Raw genomic sequence first — 20,047 nt, forward strand, 5'->3', positions numbered from 1 at the left:
GTAACTCATGGCTATTCTTTTAGTAAAATCAAACAAAAATTAGTGTGATCTACGTCACCTGAGAATAAATTATTTTAAAGAAATCTAAGTTGTCCCATGAGATAAATGAGAATTGCCAAATATTTTAAGTCCAAGGTTGGGAATAAATTTGAGAGAATATGAGAATGACAAAGGGGAAATAACCCTGTTCATTGTCAGGGCAGAAAGCTTAATAAAGTGAGCTGTATAAATTGTAGAGAGAAGTTGAAATCAAAGAAATAGAAACTCTAGCAATAAAAAAGTAGCAAGTCCTACTGCCACACTCTGATAAAATAATTGGAAATTCTGGCTCACAGGCTTTGATCCTTGCAATCATGGGTACTTCTTCAGCCCTAGGACAATTGGTCTTTTATAGTTTCCTTCCCAAAGAGTCTTTTCAAAGCTGTTTTTATATGTCTTTGTTCTTCAAACTGTAGATGAAGGGGTTCAGCATGGACATGACCACAGTTTACATCACCAAGGCTGTTGCACTTGAATGTGAGCTGTGTGGAGAAGCAGAGCTTAAGTACATTCATAGACACATACAGTAAAATAAGGAGACAACTGAGAGGTAAGATGGACAGATGGACAAGGCTTTATGCTTTCCCTGAAATTATGAGATTCCGTGTATGGAGGAAACTCTTTTAGAATATAAGTAAAGAATATCAGCCACGGGAACACCACCCAGCAGTGCAGCTGCAAAATGTATCATTATGTTATTAAGTTGACAGAACAAGCAAGTTGGGCCACTTGACTGAGCTCACAGAGAAAGTGGGGATATCCAAGTCTGCATAGAAGAACAGCCCCAACATTACCAAGCTCTGTAGCAAGGAATTCATGGCACTCATGACCCAGGACACCAGAACCATCAGTCCCCAGAGCTGGGGGTTCATGGTGATGGTGTAGCGCAGGGGGTGAGAGATGGTTACAAAGTGCTCATAGGCCACCACAACCAGGAGAAAGTTGTCCAATCCTGCGAACGGTAGGAAACAATATATCTTCCTGCTGCAGATTTCAAGGGTTGTAACTTTGCTGTGTGTCTGGATGTTCTGCATCATCTCTGGGATCGTGGTGGAGGTGAAACAGAAACCTGCAAAGGACACGTTGGAGAAGAAGGACAGGTTGGCTGGGTGTGTGGAGGTGGGAGTCTGAGCTGATGGCCAGGACGATGAGCAGGATTTCAGACATAGCGATCATGTACATGGAGAGGAAAAGCCCAAATATGAGCGGCTGGAATTCTGGTTACTCTAAAAATCATAGAAGAAATTCTATAACTCCTGTAAGGTTCCCTGGTTCCATGTAGTGTACGTGACTACAAGAAGTGAGAAAAACATCAGTAACATGTTTAATTTTCACCTACATTTACATTTTGCAGTCATGAAATTAATTAATTTCAACAAATTGTCTATGGATTTTGTCCCCTCTCTAGGATTCCTTGTACCATCTCTGTTTATGAATTTTTGTCCTACTTTCAGCTTTTTCCCAAGATGTTATGTGTCTTACAATTTTTACATGAAATTCTTTCATGCTTCATGCATTTGAGGAATATTAATTGAGTGATAACTCAATTTTCCAATAACTATCTAGGCCATGAATATAGGGCACTGAAAAACAAAACTCTTTACAATCCAATGATAGAGAAAGAATATAAGAAAATAAAAAATCACGTAACATGTCAGATGGTGAGCAGCACTGTGATGAAAAATAATCAGTCATAAAGGAGACAGTAGACAGGGAGTGTGATTTTTTTTTACTGAGTGTTTAGGTAACACCGGCAAACAAGGTGACATTTGAGCACAGATTGTAGGGAAGACAGGGTTGGATCCAGGAAGTTATCTGAAGTGTGTGCCTAAGTGCAGGAATGGCCAGTGCAATAGCTCCAAGAAATGTGCTTGTTTCAGAAAAATCAAGGCTCCGAAGGAACCAGGTATGTCAAAGAGGTATGAGCAAGAAGGAGCACGATGAGAAACAGTGTCAGAAAAATTTGAGGAACCAGGTGGTTTCCCTGCTGCTGCTGAAGCTAAGCTAGAGGAGGTCCCTCATCCACGCCATGTTCCTCTTGCACCTTATTAATTTTGTTGCAAGGACATCCTCTAAATTGATTGCCTCCTTAGTACCATCTGTTGGTTTATTTCTGGTCTCTGTAATGTAAAAGTCACCTTGGAATTATGAGGCCACGTACCCTGGCTTTAGGGATGTTCTCACTTCACAAGGTACACAAACACCCAAACACACACATACACACACACACACAGAGATTGGACCATGGTCTCCTAGGCTGTTGCTACCATACCTTTCCCATTCCCACCCTCATTGATTAGGCTAGGAGTAAATACAACTCACATCAGCCACAGATATTATCCTGCCTCTAAAGAATGTAGAAATGGTACCCAGAATTCCCAATTTAAAAGCATCTCATGACAAATAAATCTGGGCCTCCATATTGGTATGGCCATTTTCTGTCATGTACTAAAATTACATAAATAAATATATATATAACAGCTTATAGTTATAATGATGGATATCATTATCATAATTATATCATTATCAATTTGATGTTTCTGGGTGGGGACAGGTGGTAGAAATTCTTTTACTGTCATCTTGCTGACATCACCCTAAGAAAGGTGAAGGTCATGGAGGCCATCTTGGAATTCTGCCAACAACACATACATTATAAAAGGATGGTATTAAGCCCTTTCTCCGAGAAGTGCTATGAAATAAAGCATATGTAGTTATTCTGTTTCAACCCTAACTGGGTGTACAATTCAAGTCTGCCATTAACCACCCGGAATTAGTGTCAAACTAATTCGAGGGGTCCTCAAATTCAAGGGGTCACTAAGCCACAATTATGGCCAACTGGTTACAAATTCTGGAATTCCCAAGAACTCCTCAGGTACAATAAGTCATGAGAACAATTTACAGAACTCATGAAAACACTATCCTAGTGATTATTATTATCAAAAAGGATACAACTGAGGAACAAATTAAGAGACATATAGAGTAAGGATTGAAAGGGCTCCAAATACAGAGTTTCCCTGTCTTACCCCCATGGAATCAGGGTGTGTCACTCTCCTGACATATTAATGTGTTCATCAACCAGTACCTGATAACTTTTGCTGGAAATCTGCTCGTCATTTTGACCACCATCTTTGACTCCCACCTCCACACGCCCATGTACTTCTTCCTCTCCAACTTGTCTCTTTCAGACAATTTTTTAGTTTGAGAAGGATTGGTATTAATTCTTTAAATGTTTGGTAGAACTCAGTGAAACAATCTGCTCCTGGGTTTTTCTTTTTGGGGATATTTTTGATTACTGATTCAATCTTCCATTAATTATTTATGTGTTCAAATATTCCACTCTTGCCACATCTATTCAACATAGTATTGGAAGTCCTAGCCAGAGAAATCACACAAGAAAAAGTAATAAAAGGCATCCAAATTGAAAAGGAAGAAGTAAAATTGTCACTATTTGCATGTGACATGGTATTATATATAAAAAACCCTAAAGATTCCACCAAAAACTGTTAAAACTAATAAATGAATTCAGTAAAGTTGTGGGATACAAAATCAATATACAGAAATCTGTTGCTTTTCTATACACTAATAACATATAAGAAAGAGAAATTCAGAAAACAATTCTATTTACATTTCATCAAAAAGGTAACATACCTAGAAATAAATTTATTCAAGGAGGTGAAAGGCCTTTACACTAAAAACTTTAAGACATTGATATAGAAATTGAAGAAGACACAAATAAATGGAAAGAAATTCCATCCTCATGGATTGGAAGACTTAACATTGTTTAAATATCCATACTAGCAAAAGCAATCTACAGATTTAATGCAATCTCTATCAAAATTCCAATGGTATTTTTCACAGAAATTGAGCAAAGAATCCTAAAATTTGTATGGAAACACAAAAGATCCCAAATAGTCAAAGCAATCTGATGTAAGATAAAGAAAGCTGGAGACATCACACTCCCTGATTTCAAACTATATTACAAAACAGTATGGTACGGGCATAAAAATAGACACATAGATCAATGAAATGGAATAGAAATTCCTGAAATAAACCCATGCATATATGCCAATTAACTTATGACAAAGGAGCCAAGAATATACAATGGGGAAAGGGCAGTTTCTTCAATAAATCATTTTGGGAAAATTGGACAGCCAGGGACTTCCCCCGTAGCACAGTGGTTAAGAATCTGCCTGCCAATGCAGGGGACACGGGTTCTATCCCTGGTCCGGGAAGATCCCACATGCTGGGGAACAGCTAAGCCCGTGTGCCACAACTACTGAGCCTGTGCTCTAGAGCCTGCAAGCCACAACTACTGAGCCCATGTGCCACAACTACTGAAGCACATGCCTGGAGCCTGTGCTCCACAACAAGAGAAGCCACTGCAATGAGAAGCCCACACACCACAACAAAGAGCAGCCCCCGCTAGCCACAACTAGAGAAAGACCACGCACAGCAACAAAGACCCAACGCAGCCCAAAATATATTAATTAATTAATTGATTAATTTAAAAAAACTGGACAGCCATATGCAAAAGAATGAACCTGGACACCTACCTTACACAATACACCAATCTCACTCAAAATGTATAAAGACTTGAATGTAAGACCTGAAACCAAAGAACTCCTAGGAGGAAACAAAGGCAGTAAGCTCTTTGACATCAGTCGTGGTGGTGATTTTTTGGATTTGACACCAAAAGAAACGTAACAAAAGCAAAAATAAACAAGTGGGCCACCATCAAACTAAAAGGCTTCTGCACAGCAAAGGAAACCATCAACAAAATGAAAGACATCCTACTGAATGGATGAAAATATTCGCAAATTATTATCTGACAAAGGGCTAATATCCAAAATACATAAAGAACTCGTACAACTCCATATTAAAAACAAAACAAAAAACCAATCCTATTAAGAAATGGACAGAGAAACTGAATTGACAGTTTTCCAAAGAAAACATAAAAATGGCCAACAAGCACATGAAAAAGTGCTCAATATCACTAATCATAAGGGAAATGCAAATCAAAATCACAATGAGATGTCACTTCGTGCCTGTGAAAATGTCTATCATCCCAAAGAGAAGAGATAACAAGTGTTAGTGAAGATGGAAGCCTTGTGTATTGTTGCTGGGAATGGAAGTTTGTATAGCCACTATGGAAAAAAAAAAATGGATGTTTCTCAAAAAATTAAAATTAGAACGACCATGTGACCCAGCAATCATACTTCTGGGTATATATTCCCATGTTTGTTGCAGCATTATTCACGATAGGCAAGATATAAATACAACTTCAGGGTATGTCAATTGATGAATGAATAAAGAAGTGTGGAGTACTATTCAACCACAAGAAAGAAGGAAATCCTGCCATTTGCAACAATTTGGATGAAACTTGAGGACATTATGCTAAGTGAACTAAGTCAGACAGAGAAAGGCAAATACTGTATGATATCACTTATATGTGGAATCTAAAAACGCCAAATTCAAGAAACAGAGAATGGTGGTTACCAGAAGCCAGGGTTGGGGAAAATGGGGAATTATCAGTCAAAGGGTACAAACTTTTAGCTATAAAGTTAACAAGTTCTGTACAGTAATCTAATGTACAGCATGGTGATTATAGTTGATAATACCATATTATATACATGAATGTACTAAGAAAATAGGTCTTAAATGTTCTCACCACAAAGAAATGGTAACTACCTGACAGTAAGAAGGTGTGTTAGCTAATGTTATGTTGGTAATAATTTTGCACTATATAAATGTATCAAATCAACACATTGTACATCTTAAACTTATACAATGTTCTATGTCAATTATAGCTCAATAAAACTGGAAACAAATGATAGATTGAACTGTATCTATTTCTAACATTGAGAACGAGATAATGAAGCCCACTGTCACCACTTCTACTCAACATTGTGCTAAAAGTCATAGTCAATTAAGTAAGGCAAGAAAATAAAAGACATAAAATTTGGAAAAGTAAATGGCTTTCACTCAGATACCAAATAATCATGTAGCTAGGAAATCCAAATAAATCTACCAAGAAAGCTATTACAACTTATTAGTGAATTTAACAAGTTTTAGAAGGGTTACAGAATACAAGATAAATGTACAAAAATCATTGGAATGTGTATTACTAGCCATGATCAAGTAGAAACATGAAATTTAAAAAATACAATTTACATTAATATCAAATAAATAATCAAGCAAATAAAAACTCTAAGGAAAAGTAAAGTACACTTATAAGTTTTTAGTAATGCTGACTTATTAAAACTTTCTATGCTACATAAATCTGGAACCTCTGTTTAACACGAAAATGGATCTGAAAGAGAAAAATAATTTTATTCATATAGTTAAAAGCTATATAGGAAACAAATACTATTTTATAAAACCATTATTTAATGAGCAAATGTATGCTTTATATGACTAAATCATAACTTGTTTTATACCTTTGGAAAAGAAGTGGAAAGAAAAACCATATAGTTTATTTAGGGTGACTCTTTCCTTTCTCTAAAAGAAACACGGACTATCACATTATTACCTAAAGGGTCCAGCCTCAAATACAACCAAGTGCATTTTAGAAATGCACTTTTACAAGGCTAATGTTATTGTTTTTTATATGTGTAACAACATTGGTGACTCAAATTTTAATAACACTGGATTGTGTTGAGAGAATGAGAAGATGAAAATCCCTTAGCTGTATAATTAGCCAGCATGTGGGAAAGCAATAATAAGTTATACTAATTGTTTATCTTCTAAAAGTCAATGATCTAAATTAAACTATCCATGCATATAATATAGCTAATGTACTATTATTGTTTTCATTTATTCAATGAACAATTACCATCATGTGCCAGGCACTGTTCTAGGCCTAGGGATGAATTCATAAGTGAACAAAACAAAGATCCTGGTCCTTGTAGAGTTTCCATTAAAAGTTCACATAGTAGACTTCATTCTTCCCCCAAATGATAAAATCATAAGGTGACTTAATAACATATATAAAAATCATTGTGGATATACCTCCCTTTCCCTGTATTTTTCAAAAAAAAAAACTTTCAAGAAGTAACGGTATTATAAATCAGATTATATTTTCTCAAATATTTTGAGGCGAAATCACAATACCCTGATACCCTGAAAAAAAAATGCTGCCTTTGAAATGAATGCAGTAATACAATTACAACAGAAGAAAAATTTATTCTTTTAGGGACATGAGAAAAATTCCATGAACTATGCCAGATGTAGCTGGAGTAAATATATACAGACCCTCAACGGTAGTACTTTCATAGAATGAGTCACGGTGAGTCAGCCATACACATAGATGAACTGACATTGTAAATGCGGAAAATCAGGATATATAGTCAGAAGGAAAATTTTGAAATGGCAAAAAAAAAAGTCTACTTTATTTGATAACTTTAGTTTTAACATATACCCCAAATATGTAAGGTGTAATATTATCATCCAAATGTTACTCGTGGTTTCCCACTGTTTTCTGGCTCTCCCTAACTTTTCAAGATTTATTCCAATATTAGTTTTACAAGGTCTAACATAAAAGCCTAAGAGTTCCAATCAGAAACAATATTTTATTTAATAAAAAGTATCAAGAAATTATTATCAGTAGAATTTGTTAAGGAATATCAGCATAAGAATTAGCTTTTTATAACATAATATTTTATGCCAACAAATCCCCTACTTCTATTTAGATATGAAATAGTATATATATACTTGGTCCCTGGAGCCACAGGTAGGGCTATGGTAAAAGAATTTCAACAGCTAATCACTTTTTACACTGTGCTATATAATTCTTTGATTTTCTTTCATTTTAGCAAATATGTATTGAGTGCTAATTCTGTGCTATTCTTGTTCTAAACACTGAGGACAGAGCATTTAACAAGATGGTCAACGTACCTACTCCCAAGGAGTTCACATTCTAGTTGGAGAAAATGTACAATAAGCAAACAGATTTTAAAACTTAGTATAATTTCAATCAGAATTAGTGCTATGAGAAAAATCTCACAGGAAGATGGGATTGAGAGTGATAGGGCTCTATGACACACAGAATGGTAAGAGAGGATTATTTCTTACGATCTTTGTCCTTCCTTATATTGGTACACCCCTGAGTCTGCAATGTTCCAGAGGCAGCCTTCATTTTATAAAAATCTATTATTTCTTCTTCTAATTGTCTTCTCTCCTCCTCAAGTTTCATTGTCTCCTCTTGTTGGACCCTCTTAAGATGCTCAAACTTGTCCTGTAGCTGTGAAACAAATCTGCAGTTGTGACTCAAAGCACGCTATGGTGGCACATCCCCAAGAACATGTTTCTTTTTTTCTGGTTATCAAACATACCCTAATCATCAGAGTAACACTTGATCTTAATAACAGTCTCAAAAATTATCTCTGCTGGAGTCATATTGCTCGTAATTACATTTTCAGACCTGAGAAGCAAATGAGCATCTACATAAAATGGCAAGAAGAATGATTGCAAAGGCTGGGGATGTGGGAGTGTGGTATTTATAAATGATGGCAAAATCATTGAGAAAATCATTGAGAAAACTTTTTACTTAAAGATGGGAGGTTGAAGGTAGAAATCAGAGAAAGCTAAACTTTATCTTAATACATAAACATTTCAAATATTAACTACTCTGGTGAGAAACTAGGACTTTTCCTGCAAGTCAGGTTCAAGGTAAGGATGTCCCCCCTCACTACTCCCTTTCAACATTGTACTGGAAGTCCTTGCTAATGCAATAAAGTAAGAGAAGAAAAATAAAATGTATACAGATTGGGAAGAAAGACATAAAACTGTCATTGTTTACAGATAACATAATCATCTATGTAGCAAATCCAAAAGAACTGACCAAAAAACTCCTGGAACTAATTAGCGATTATAGCAAGGTTGCAAGATATAAGGTTATTATATAAAGGTTAATTGCTTTCCTATATACCAGCAGTGAACAAGTGGAATTTGAAGTAAAAAATGCAATAACAATTGCATTAACCCCCCCAATGAAATACTTAGGTATAAATCTAACAAAATACATACAAGATCCATATGAAGAAAACAACAAAACCCTGATGAAAAACATTAGAGAAGAACAAAATAAATAACTATTTCATGTTTGTGGATAGGAAGACTCAATATTGTCAAGTTGTCAGTTCTTCCCAACTTGATCTACAGAGTCATTGCAATCCTAATCAAAATCCCAGCAAGTTATTTTATGGATATTGACAAACTGATTCTAAAGGTTTTATGGCAAAACAAAAGACCCAGAATAACCAACACAATATTGAAGGAGAAGAATAAACTTGAAGAACTGATGCTACCTGACTTCACTGACTATAGTAATCTGACTAAAACTACAGTAATCACGATAGTGTGATATTGGTGAAAAAAATAGAAAAATAGATCAGTGCAACAAAATAGAGAGCCTAGAAATAGATGCAAATATATTTAGTAAATTGATCTTTGACAAAGGAGCATAGGTAGTACAAGGAGGAAAGATAGTCTCTTCAACAACTTGTGCTGAAACAACTGAATATTCACATGAAAAAAAAATCCCCAAAGAATCTAGACACAAACCTTCACAAAAATTAAACTCAAATGGATCATAAATCTAAATGAGGGGACAGAAAAAGTGTTCTATGCAAATGGAAATGAAAAGACAGCTGGTGTAGCAATACTTATATCAGCCAAAATAGGCTTTAAAGCAAAGACTGTAACAAAAGACAAAGAAGGACATTACATAATGATAAAGGGATCAGTTCATCAAGAAGATATAACAATTGTAAATATAGATGCACCCAACATAGGAGCACCCAAATACATAAAGCAACTATTAACAAACTTAAAGGAAGAAATTGACAGTAGCATAATCATATTAGGGAACTTTAACAATGCACTCACATCAATGGACAGATTATCCACACAGAAAACCAATACGGAAACATTGGTCTCAAATGACAGACACACACACACACACTCACACACACATATATAGAATACTCTGTCCAAGAGCAGCAGAAATATACATTCTTTTCAAGTACACATGAAACTTTCTCTAGTATAGACACATGCTAGACCACAAAAGAACTCTCAATAAATTTAGAAGAGTGAAATCATATCAAGTCTCTTTTCTAACCACAGCACTATGAGCTAGAAATCAACTATAAGAAAAATACTGCAAAAAACACAAACATGTGGAGGCCAAACAATATGCTGCTAAACAACAAATGGGTCATGGAAGAAACAAAGAGGAAATTTTTAAATACCTGGAGATAAATGAAAACAGAAACACATTTTTCCAAAATCTATGGGATACAGCAAAAGCAGTGCTGTGAGGGAAGTTTATAGCAATACAAGCCTACCTCAGGAAACAAGAAAAATATCTAGTATAAACAACTTAACATTACACATAAACAAATTAGAAAAGAAGAACTAACAAAACCCAAAGTTAGCAGAAGGAAATAAATCATAAAGGTTGAAGCAGAAATAAATGAAATAGAGGCTTAAAAAATAGAAAAGATCAATGAAACTAAGAGCTGGTTCTTTCAAAAGATAAACAAAATTGATAAACCTTTAGCTAGACTCATAAGAAAAAAAAGAGAGGGCCCAAGTAAAATCAGAAATGAAAAAAGAGAAGTTACAAATGATACCACAGAAATACAAAGGATCATAAGAGATTAATATGAAAAATTATATGCCAATAAAATGGGCAACCTAGAGGAAATGAATAAATTTCTAGAAATGTACAATTTCCCAAGACTGAATCAGGAAGAAATTCAAAATATGAACAAATTACCAGTAGTAAAATTGAATCAGTAATTTTAAAACTCCCAACAAACGAAAGTCCAGGACCAGATAATTTGACAGGTGAATTCTACTAAACATTTAAAGAAGAGATAATGCCTATCCTTCTCAAACTATTCCAAAAAGCTGAAGAGGAAGGAATACTTCTGAACTCATTCTACAAGGCCAGCATTACACTGATACCAAAACCAGACAAAGAAACCACACACACAAAAAATTACAGGCCAGTATCACTGATGAACATAGATGCAAAAATCCTCAACAACATACTGGCAAATCAAATTCAACAATACATCAAAAGGATCATATACCATGATCAAGCAGGATTTATCCCAGGGATGCAAGGATGATTCAATATTCACAAATCAAACAATGTGATATATACTATATTAACAAAATTGAAGAATAAAATCATATGATCATATCAATAGATGCAGGAAAAGCTTTTGACAAAATTCCACATCAATTTATGATAAAAACTCTCAACAAAGTGGGTATAGATGAAACATAATAACCTCAACATAATAAAGGCCATATATGACAAACCTACAACCAACATGGTACTCAGTTGTGAAGAGCTGAAAGTATTTCAAGATCAAGAACAAAACAAGGATGTCCACTCTCACCACATCTATTCAACATAGTATTGGAAGTCCTAGCCAGAACAATCAGCCAAGAAAAAGAAATAAAAGGCATCCAAATTAGAAAGGAAGAGGTAAAACTGTCACTGTTTGCAGAGAACATGACACTATATATAGAAAATCCTAACGATGTCACCAAAAAACTGTTAGAACTAGTAAACGAATTCAGTAAAGTTGCAGAATACAAAATTAATATACAGAAATCTGCTGCATTTCTATACACTAACAATGAACTATCAGAAAGAGAAATTAAGAAAACAAACCCATTACAATTGCAAAAAAACATAAAATACCTAGAAATAAATCTAACCAAGGATGTAAAAGACTTGTACTTGGAAAACAATAAGACAACGATGAAAGAAATTGAAATGACACAAATAAATGGAAAGATATACTGTCATCGTGGATTGAAAAAATTATTGGTATAATAACTACAATACAAAAGGCAATCTACAGATTCAATGTTATCCCTATCAAAGTACCAATGGCATTTTTCACTGAACTAGAACAAATAATTCTAAAGTTTGTATGGAAACACGAAAGACCACGAATAGCCAAAACAATCTTGAGAAAGAAGAACAAAGCTGGAGGTCTCTCCATCCCTGATTTCAAACTATATACTACATAGCTACAGCAATCAAAACATATGGTACTGGCACCAAAGCAGACACACAGACCGGTGGAACAGAAAAGAGAGACCAGAAATAAACCCACACTTAATACGGTCAACTAATCTACAACAAAGGAGGCAAGAATGTACATGAGGGAAAGACAGCCTGTTCAATAAATGATGTTGGGAAAACTGGACAGCTACATGCAAAGGAATCAAACTGGACTACTTTCTGATGCCATATACAAAAATAAACTCAAATTGGATTAAAGATATAACTGTAAGATTTGAAACCACAAAACTCTAGAAAAAACATAGGCAGTAAGCTCTTTGACATCGGTCTTATCAATTTTTTTTGGATATGTCTCCTCAGGGAAGGGAAACAAATGCAAAAATAAACAAATGGGACTGCATCAAACTGAAAAGCTTGGGCTTCCCTGGTGGCGCAGTGGTTGAGAACCTGCCTGCCGATGCAGAGGACACGGGTTCGAGCCCTGGTCTGGGAAGATCCCACATGCCGCGGAGCAACTAGGCCCGTGAGCCACAACTACTGAGCCTGCGCGTCTGGAGCCTGTGCTCCGCAACAAGAGAGGCCGCGATAGTGAGAGGCCCGCGCACCGCGATGAAGAGTGGCCCCCGCTCGCCGCAACTAGAGAGAGCCCTCACACAGAAACGAAGACCCAACACAGCCATAAAATAAATAAATAAATAAATAAATAAATAAATAAATAAATAAATAAATAAATAAAAACAAAGAGAAAAAGAAAATCTTTAAAAAAAAAAAAAACTGAAAAGCTTTTGCACAGTGAAGGAAGTTATTAACAAAATGAAAAGGCAGCCTATTGAACGGGAGAAGACATTTTTAAACAATATATCTAATAAGGGGTTAATAATCAAAATATATAAAGAATGCATACAACTCAACATAAAAAAACCCCAAACAATCCAATTACAAAAAGAGCAGAGGAACTACACAGACATTTTTCCAAAGAAGATATGGAGATGACCAACAGGTACATGAGAAAATGCTCAACATCACTGATCCTCAGGGAAATGCAAATCAAGTTCACAATTAGATATCTCTTCACACCCTTCAAAATGGCTATTATCAAAAAGATAACACTTTGGCAAGGATGTGGAGAAAAGGCAACACTTGTGCAGAATTAGTGGGAATGTAAATTGGTACGGTCACTATGGAAAATAGGATGGAGCTTCCTCAAAAAATTAAAAATAGGACAACTGTACGATCCAGTAATTCCACTTCTGGGTATTTTTCTGAAGAAAACAAAAACACTAAGTTGAAAAAATACATGCACCTCTATGTTCATTGCAGCATTATTTACAATAGCCAAGATATGGAAGCAACATAAGTGTCCATCAATAGATGAATGGATAAATAAGATGTGGTATATATATACAATGAAACATTAGCCATAAAAAGAATGAAATTTTGCCTTTTGTGACAACATGGATGGACCTGGAGGGTATTATGCTAAGTGAAATAAGTCAGATAGAGAAAGATAAATGCCATATGATTTCACTTATACACGGAATCTAAAAAACAATTCAAATGAACAAACATAATAAAAGAGAAACAGACTCATAGATACAGAGAACAAACTGGTGGTTGCCAGAGAAGAGTGGCATTAGAGGATGAGTGAAATAGGTGAAGGAGATTAAGGGATACAAACTTCCAGTTATAAAATAATGTCATGGGCATGTAATGTACAGCATAAGGAATATAGTGAATAATATTGTAAAACCTTGTATGGTGACAGATGGTAACTGGGACATCACGGTGATCATTTTGTAATGTATAAAAATATTCAATCACTGTTGTATACCTGAAACTGATATAATATTGTAAGTCAAATTATACTTCAGTTTAAAAAATTAAAAAAGTAAATTCTCCAAATGCTCTAGAAAAAAATAAGATTACAGATGGCAAATTTTTAAAGGCTGTATCCAAAACCTATATGGTAAATAGCTACTTTTTGAAGAATAGCAAGGATCCTCCAACAAAATCATCTAAACTCTTGAGATGAAAACCTCCAACTTAATAGAACACCTAAACTTGAATACAAATTATATCAAACTAGCAGGACTTGCCTCTTTTTCAGCTTCTTTAAATGCTGTTTCTTTCTGCTTTACTCTCTGCATAAACTTCTGTTTCAACTCTTCTTCTTCCCTCTGACATTGATCCAAGAACTCCTGCCTTTTGGCTTCATAGATCTCTTGAAAACTGAAAAGAAATTTGTGTTACTTTTATATTAAAATGTTAATATAAATAAACATGTAAAAATATATATTGTTTATTAATATAAGTAGCTCATACAACTCAACAACAAAAAACCCAAACAGGAGGCTTCCCTGGTGGCGCAGTGGTTGAGAATCTGCCTGCCAATGCAGGGGACACGGGTTCGAGCCCTGGTCTGGGAAGATCCCACATGCCGCGGAGCAACTGGGCCCGTGAGCCACAATTACTGAGCCTGCGCGTCTGGAGCCTGTGCTCCGCAACAAGAGAGGCCGCGATAGTGAGAGGCCCGCGCACCGCGATGAAGAGTGGTCCCCGCTTGCCGCAGCTAGAGAAAGCCCTCGCACAGAAACGAAGACCCAACACAGCCATAAATAAAATAAATAAATAAAATTAAAAAAAAAAAAAAACCAAACAACCCAATCGAAAAACAGGCAGAAGACCTAAATAGTCATTTCTCGAAAGAAGATATACAGATGGCCAACAGGCACATGAAAAGATGTTCAGCATCCCTAATTATTAGAGAAATGCAAATCAAAACTGCAATGAGGTACCACCTCACACCGGTCAGAATGGCTATCACTAAAAAAATCTACAAATAACAAAGCCTGGGGAGGGTATGGGGAAAAGGGAACCCTCTTACACTGTTGGTGGGAAAGTAAATTGGTACAGCCACTATGGAAAACAGTATAGACATTCCTCAAAAAACTGAAAATAGTGTTGCTATATGATCCAGCAATCCCACTTCTGAGCATAAATCCAGACAAAACTATAATTCAAAAAGATACATGCACCCCTGTGTTTATAGCAGCACTCTTCACAAGAGCCAAGACATGGAAACAACCTAAATGTTCATCAACAGATGATGGATAAAGAAGAGGTAGTACATATATACAATGGAATACTACTCAGCCATAAAAAAGAATGAAATAATGCCATTTGCAGCAACATGGATGGACCTAGAAATTATCATACTAAGTGAAGTAAGTCAAAAAGAGAAAGACAAATACCATATGGTATCACTTATATGTGGAATCTAAAATATGACACAAATGAACTTATCTATGAAATAGAAACAGACTCCCAGACATAGAAAACAGACTTGTGGTTGCCAAGGAGGAGTGGGGAGGGGAGGGATGGACTGGGAGTTTGGGATTAGCAGATGCAAACTATTATATATAGAATGGATAAACAACAGGGTCCTACTGTATAGCACAGGGAACTATATTCAATAACCTGTGATAAACCATAATGGAAAAGAATATGAAAAAGAATATATCTATATATATATCTGAATCACTTTGCTATACAGCAGAAATTAACACAACATTGTAAATCAACTATACTTCAATAAAATACATATATATATTGTTATGTCACATATAAGGACATTTACCAATATTCTCTCATGTACAGAAATGAAAATTTCTATATCACGAGATGTAAAAAAGTGAGGTGCCATATTGAATATAAGTATAGAGAGTGTATATATAGTAAGTACTCAAATTTTGAAACACTTAAAGTATGTTTTGTTTCTCCTACCACTTTTTATTATATCACACTTCTTCACATCTTTTGACAACAAAATTTGGGGAAACATCTAATTTATGAGGTTCTCAAAGCAATTAAAATAAGGCCAGGCGTCTTTCAAAATATGATGCATTTAAGATAGCCAGTTCAATTCTGGTTGCCTTCAAAGTACTGTAACTAATATAACTGGATTGTTCTACACTGTGACCCTTCTGCAGCACAAATCCTATTCCTCCTCAATATAGCTAAGTACACCTGCTCTCAAACTATTTTCACTTGACTTCCATTGAAACTGAGTCCCCCTAAAACCTAGTTCCTCTGCCAAGTTTATGATTGAGCTCTCCATCCAAAATGTTATTCCCTATCTTGTCCAACACCTGTTCCCCTCAAGATTGAGGAATATCAAAGAAAAGGGGAGATTGAAACCGAGCGGGATGTTGTGGGACCCTCCCAGACATAAAAGCCTTTCCGTGTACCCCCTTTCTTGTTTGTGGGAAAAAGGCTTTCCACCTCCTAGACCTTCCCTGAGTTCCAAAGGGCAGATTCAAACAGCTACTGGGAGGAGAGTGAGGGAATGCAGAAAGAAACAATAGTGCAGCATGGGGTCCTGGACCTGGTTCCTCCTGGGGCAGGGGCGGGAGTGTGTGTATGACAATCTGATACAGATCTCTTGAGTTCTTCTACAGGAACTAACGTGCCTACCCAGGTGGAGGATGATAATTTCAGGCTGAGCACAAGCATGTAGACCCAGACTGGTAGGAACCAGAAGGCTGATGACTGAACATCACCCTGTTACCTCACCATCAACCAATCAGAGGAGGGTTACACATCCTATAGCCCTCCCCCACAAATTTTGCCTATAAAAACTTCTTCCCTGAAACCCATCAGAGAGTTCAGGTCTTTTGAGCATGAGCCACCCATTCTCCTTGCAAGGTCCTTGCGATAAACCTTTCTCTGCTCCAAACTCCAATGTTTCGGTTTGTTTGGCCTCACTGTGTGTCGTGCACATGAACTTGGATTCGACAACGCCATGACATTACACTGCTGCTTTTCCTCTTTCCCCCATCCAATCCTCAATATCCTTTGCCATCCTTTTCAATATCCTTTGCCATCTTATACCAATTTTTACTAATATTTGCAAATCTCTTTCCTGAGCTTCTGTTCCATATAAAATATACTTTCTCTTTTGGATACACATTTCAGCACATACACATATTGGATGCATATAAATGAGCCCTTGCATTATGTTGCTCCTACTAACTCTCCATCTAAGTCTGAAGATGATGAAAAACCACAAAATTTAGGATGTGAGAAGTACAGCTATTCTCATTCCGAAATAATCATATCTCATCGTTGTAGGGGATTTCTAAGTCACCCGTCATCTTGTTTGAGCAAGATCTCCACTCACCTAACTGGCTGGTTGTCTGGACCCACATCAGTAAATCCCATTTTTTGAAGTTTGCTGCACCTATAACGTTCATAGTGCCAAGTGTGGGTTTGTTCTTTCAAGTCTTCCATGTTTGTATAAAGAAGCACATCCCGGAGCTTAACAAAGTCACAGTGATCTTCATTTTCCACTAGGCAGAAAAATAATAAAGCCACAATGCTTATTATCAATCCCTATCACTTTCTAAGTATTCTTGAATGAGCTAAGAGATCGTTCTGATTAATAGCTATAATTCTTTTAACCATGTAACTATGGTTATATGGTACATACCAATTATAGGTAGAGCTTATTTATAGACCAGGAAATTTGCTTGAAATTTATTAGCCAAAGAATAAATAGGAAACACTGAAATAACATGTAATATTAGTAGATGGCATAAACTTTCATTAATAATTATGTTAGTATTTTTCAAATGAATATTCTCAAGGTATTTTACAGAGCACTAAAAAAGAATATAACATAATTTCACTAAAGTAAATAATTTTATTAAAGTAAATCCTGCTAACATAAAGGTCTTAACAACTATGCATGATTTAGTTATTAAACTATATTTACACACCATATTTATGAAAATGAATTAGTCAATTTTCAAAATCACTCAGTAAATTCACATGGCTCTCTACTGTGTTTGTCATATCCAAAAGACTGAACACAATACTTTGTGCATTGTGTATGATATTGTAACCAAATGTAATATTCATTAAAATATGTTGTTTTTAAGTACATTTCATAAATTAAAAAATTTGTAATATATTAACTGAAAATAACATTTGGAAACTAGTCCCCAATAATTAGTATCACAAGTATACGAATCAGACAATAAATGACTGCTATTACACTATTCTAACTCATCATGATGCTAGATAACTAATATAAATGTCTAGGTATAATTTATCCAAAAATGAATTGTACTACTTTATTTTTAAAATGGTTTTCCATCCCTTTTTATAGTGACCACTTTAAAATGCTTTATAAATTAGGTAGCAATTAACTTATATAACATGTTTCAAGTACCAATATTTATGCTTCTGTGTTGTTCAGAGTTCTTTTGTTCAAAGAACTTTCCAACATTCTGAATGTGATGGTTTATGCATAGAGAGATAATCTGCATATGGCAGATAGGGGGAAATGAGGAGGTTCTGCCCAGTTTCTGAAGTTTTGCCTAAAGCACCATCCAGAAAACTCCCGTGAGAATAGATTACAATCAAAATAAGCATTATCTTAAATGAAACAGAATCTGTGCTCCTTATCAGTAACTATTAATTTGCTGTTTAGCAAGAGTTACCAATATTGACTCAAGTTAAAATATTTTGTTTTATATATTTATACAGTTATATTTTATATAATTTTTATAATTTTATATATATTTAAGCATAATCATTCCAGAGCAAGCCTGCGCATCTTTGTTACATTTACCTTGTAAAACTCCCCAAGGGTACTGACGGCCTCTGACCATTCTTTTTCCAACTTTCACTTCATCCATACTTCCTACTACAGCAAAAGGTAAGAGTCCCTAGAAAGTAAGTACAATTTTAATCATGTTTCCTTATACCAATATGACTTACTCTGTTAGTCTTATTTCTGTTATGGAAACAACAGAGACAATAATATCATCATAAGTTTATTCAAACAAGTGATTTATCCTGCCTCAGATTTTATGACTTCACGTTAAATATGTGCAAATTAATTTCTGTAAGCATTTGTGCAAGATCATGCACACCGTTGAAAACTGCCTACTGAGTACAGCCTAAAGCAAGGCATTCTACTGTGGGGAATACAAAGAAAACAGTTTTTGGTAGACATATAATTTTTCTCACATTATCTTTACCCTGAAACACAATAAGCAAATCACTTTTAACTCCAGTATAAAAGCTAAAAGACAAAATTAAGAAAACTCTAATAATTAGTTAATTGAAATATAACATAAAGCATATTAATAAATAATACTATATAGAAAATGGAAAAGAAAATTAAAAAAGAAAAAAAAGGAATGCAAATCAGAAAGGAATAAGTAAAACTATCTGTTCTCAGATGATTTTGTGTGTGTGTGTGTGTGTGTGTGTGTGTGTGTGTTTACTTTTTTTTTTAAATTTATTTATGGTTGTGTTGGGTCTTCGTTTCTGTGCGAGGGCTTTCTCTAGTTGTGGCAAGTGGGGGCCACTCTTCATCGCGGTGCGCGGGCCTCTCACTATCGCGGCCTCTCTTGTTGCGGAGCACAGGCTCCAGACGCGAAGGCTCAGTAATTGTGGCTCACGGGCCAAGTTGCTCCACGGCATGTGGGATCTTCCCAGACCAGGGCTCGAACCCGTGTCCCCTGCATTGGCAGGCAGATTCTCAACCACTGTGCCACCAGGGAAGCCCTCAGATGATATTTTTTAAAATATTTTTTAATTGGGATATAATTGACATATTATATTAGTTTCTGATGTACAATATAATGATTTGGTCTTTGTATATATCGTAAAATGACCACCACAGTAAGTCTAGTTAACATCCATCACCACACAGTTACAATTTTTTTCTTGTGATGAGATCTTTTTGAATCTACTCTCTTAGCAACTTTCAAATATACAATACAGTACTATTAACTACAGTCACTATGTTGTACACCACATCCCCAGGACTTATTTATTTTATAACTGAAAGTTATATGACACAAATGTACATATCTATGAAACCGAAACAGACTCACAGACATATAGAACAGACTTGTGGTTGCCAGGAGGTGGGGATTGGGG

The 20,047-nt window shown here is 35.5% G+C and overlaps 1 protein-coding gene and 1 pseudogene across 2 annotated transcripts in view; both read right to left on the bottom strand.

Annotated features, from left to right (window-relative positions):
• Window positions 1-371: 371 nt before the first annotated feature.
• Window positions 372-1,545, bottom strand: LOC309613179 (olfactory receptor 7A10-like; annotated as a pseudogene). Its single transcript has 2 exons — window positions 1,488-1,545; window positions 372-1,256 (listed from the first exon to the last, which is right to left on the bottom strand). The product of its transcript is annotated as an olfactory receptor 7A10-like (transcript).
• Window positions 1,256-20,047, bottom strand: part of SEPTIN14 (septin 14) — a 49,790-nt gene continuing 30,998 nt past the window's right edge. The window contains exons 6-9 of the mRNA XM_082358705.1: window positions 18,726-18,822; window positions 17,271-17,439; window positions 14,188-14,320; window positions 1,256-8,278 (exon numbers count right to left, since the gene is read on the bottom strand). Coding sequence (XP_082214831.1) covers window positions 8,099-8,278; window positions 14,188-14,320; window positions 17,271-17,439; window positions 18,726-18,822 — 579 coding nt within the window. The 3' untranslated portion in view covers window positions 1,256-8,098. The remainder of the gene's footprint in view (window positions 8,279-14,187; window positions 14,321-17,270; window positions 17,440-18,725; window positions 18,823-20,047) is intronic.

The sequence above is a fragment of the Balaenoptera borealis genome (assembly GCF_965194805.1).
Source record: "Balaenoptera borealis genome assembly, chromosome: 16".
NCBI classification, from domain to species: domain Eukaryota; kingdom Metazoa; phylum Chordata; class Mammalia; order Artiodactyla; family Balaenopteridae; genus Balaenoptera; species Balaenoptera borealis.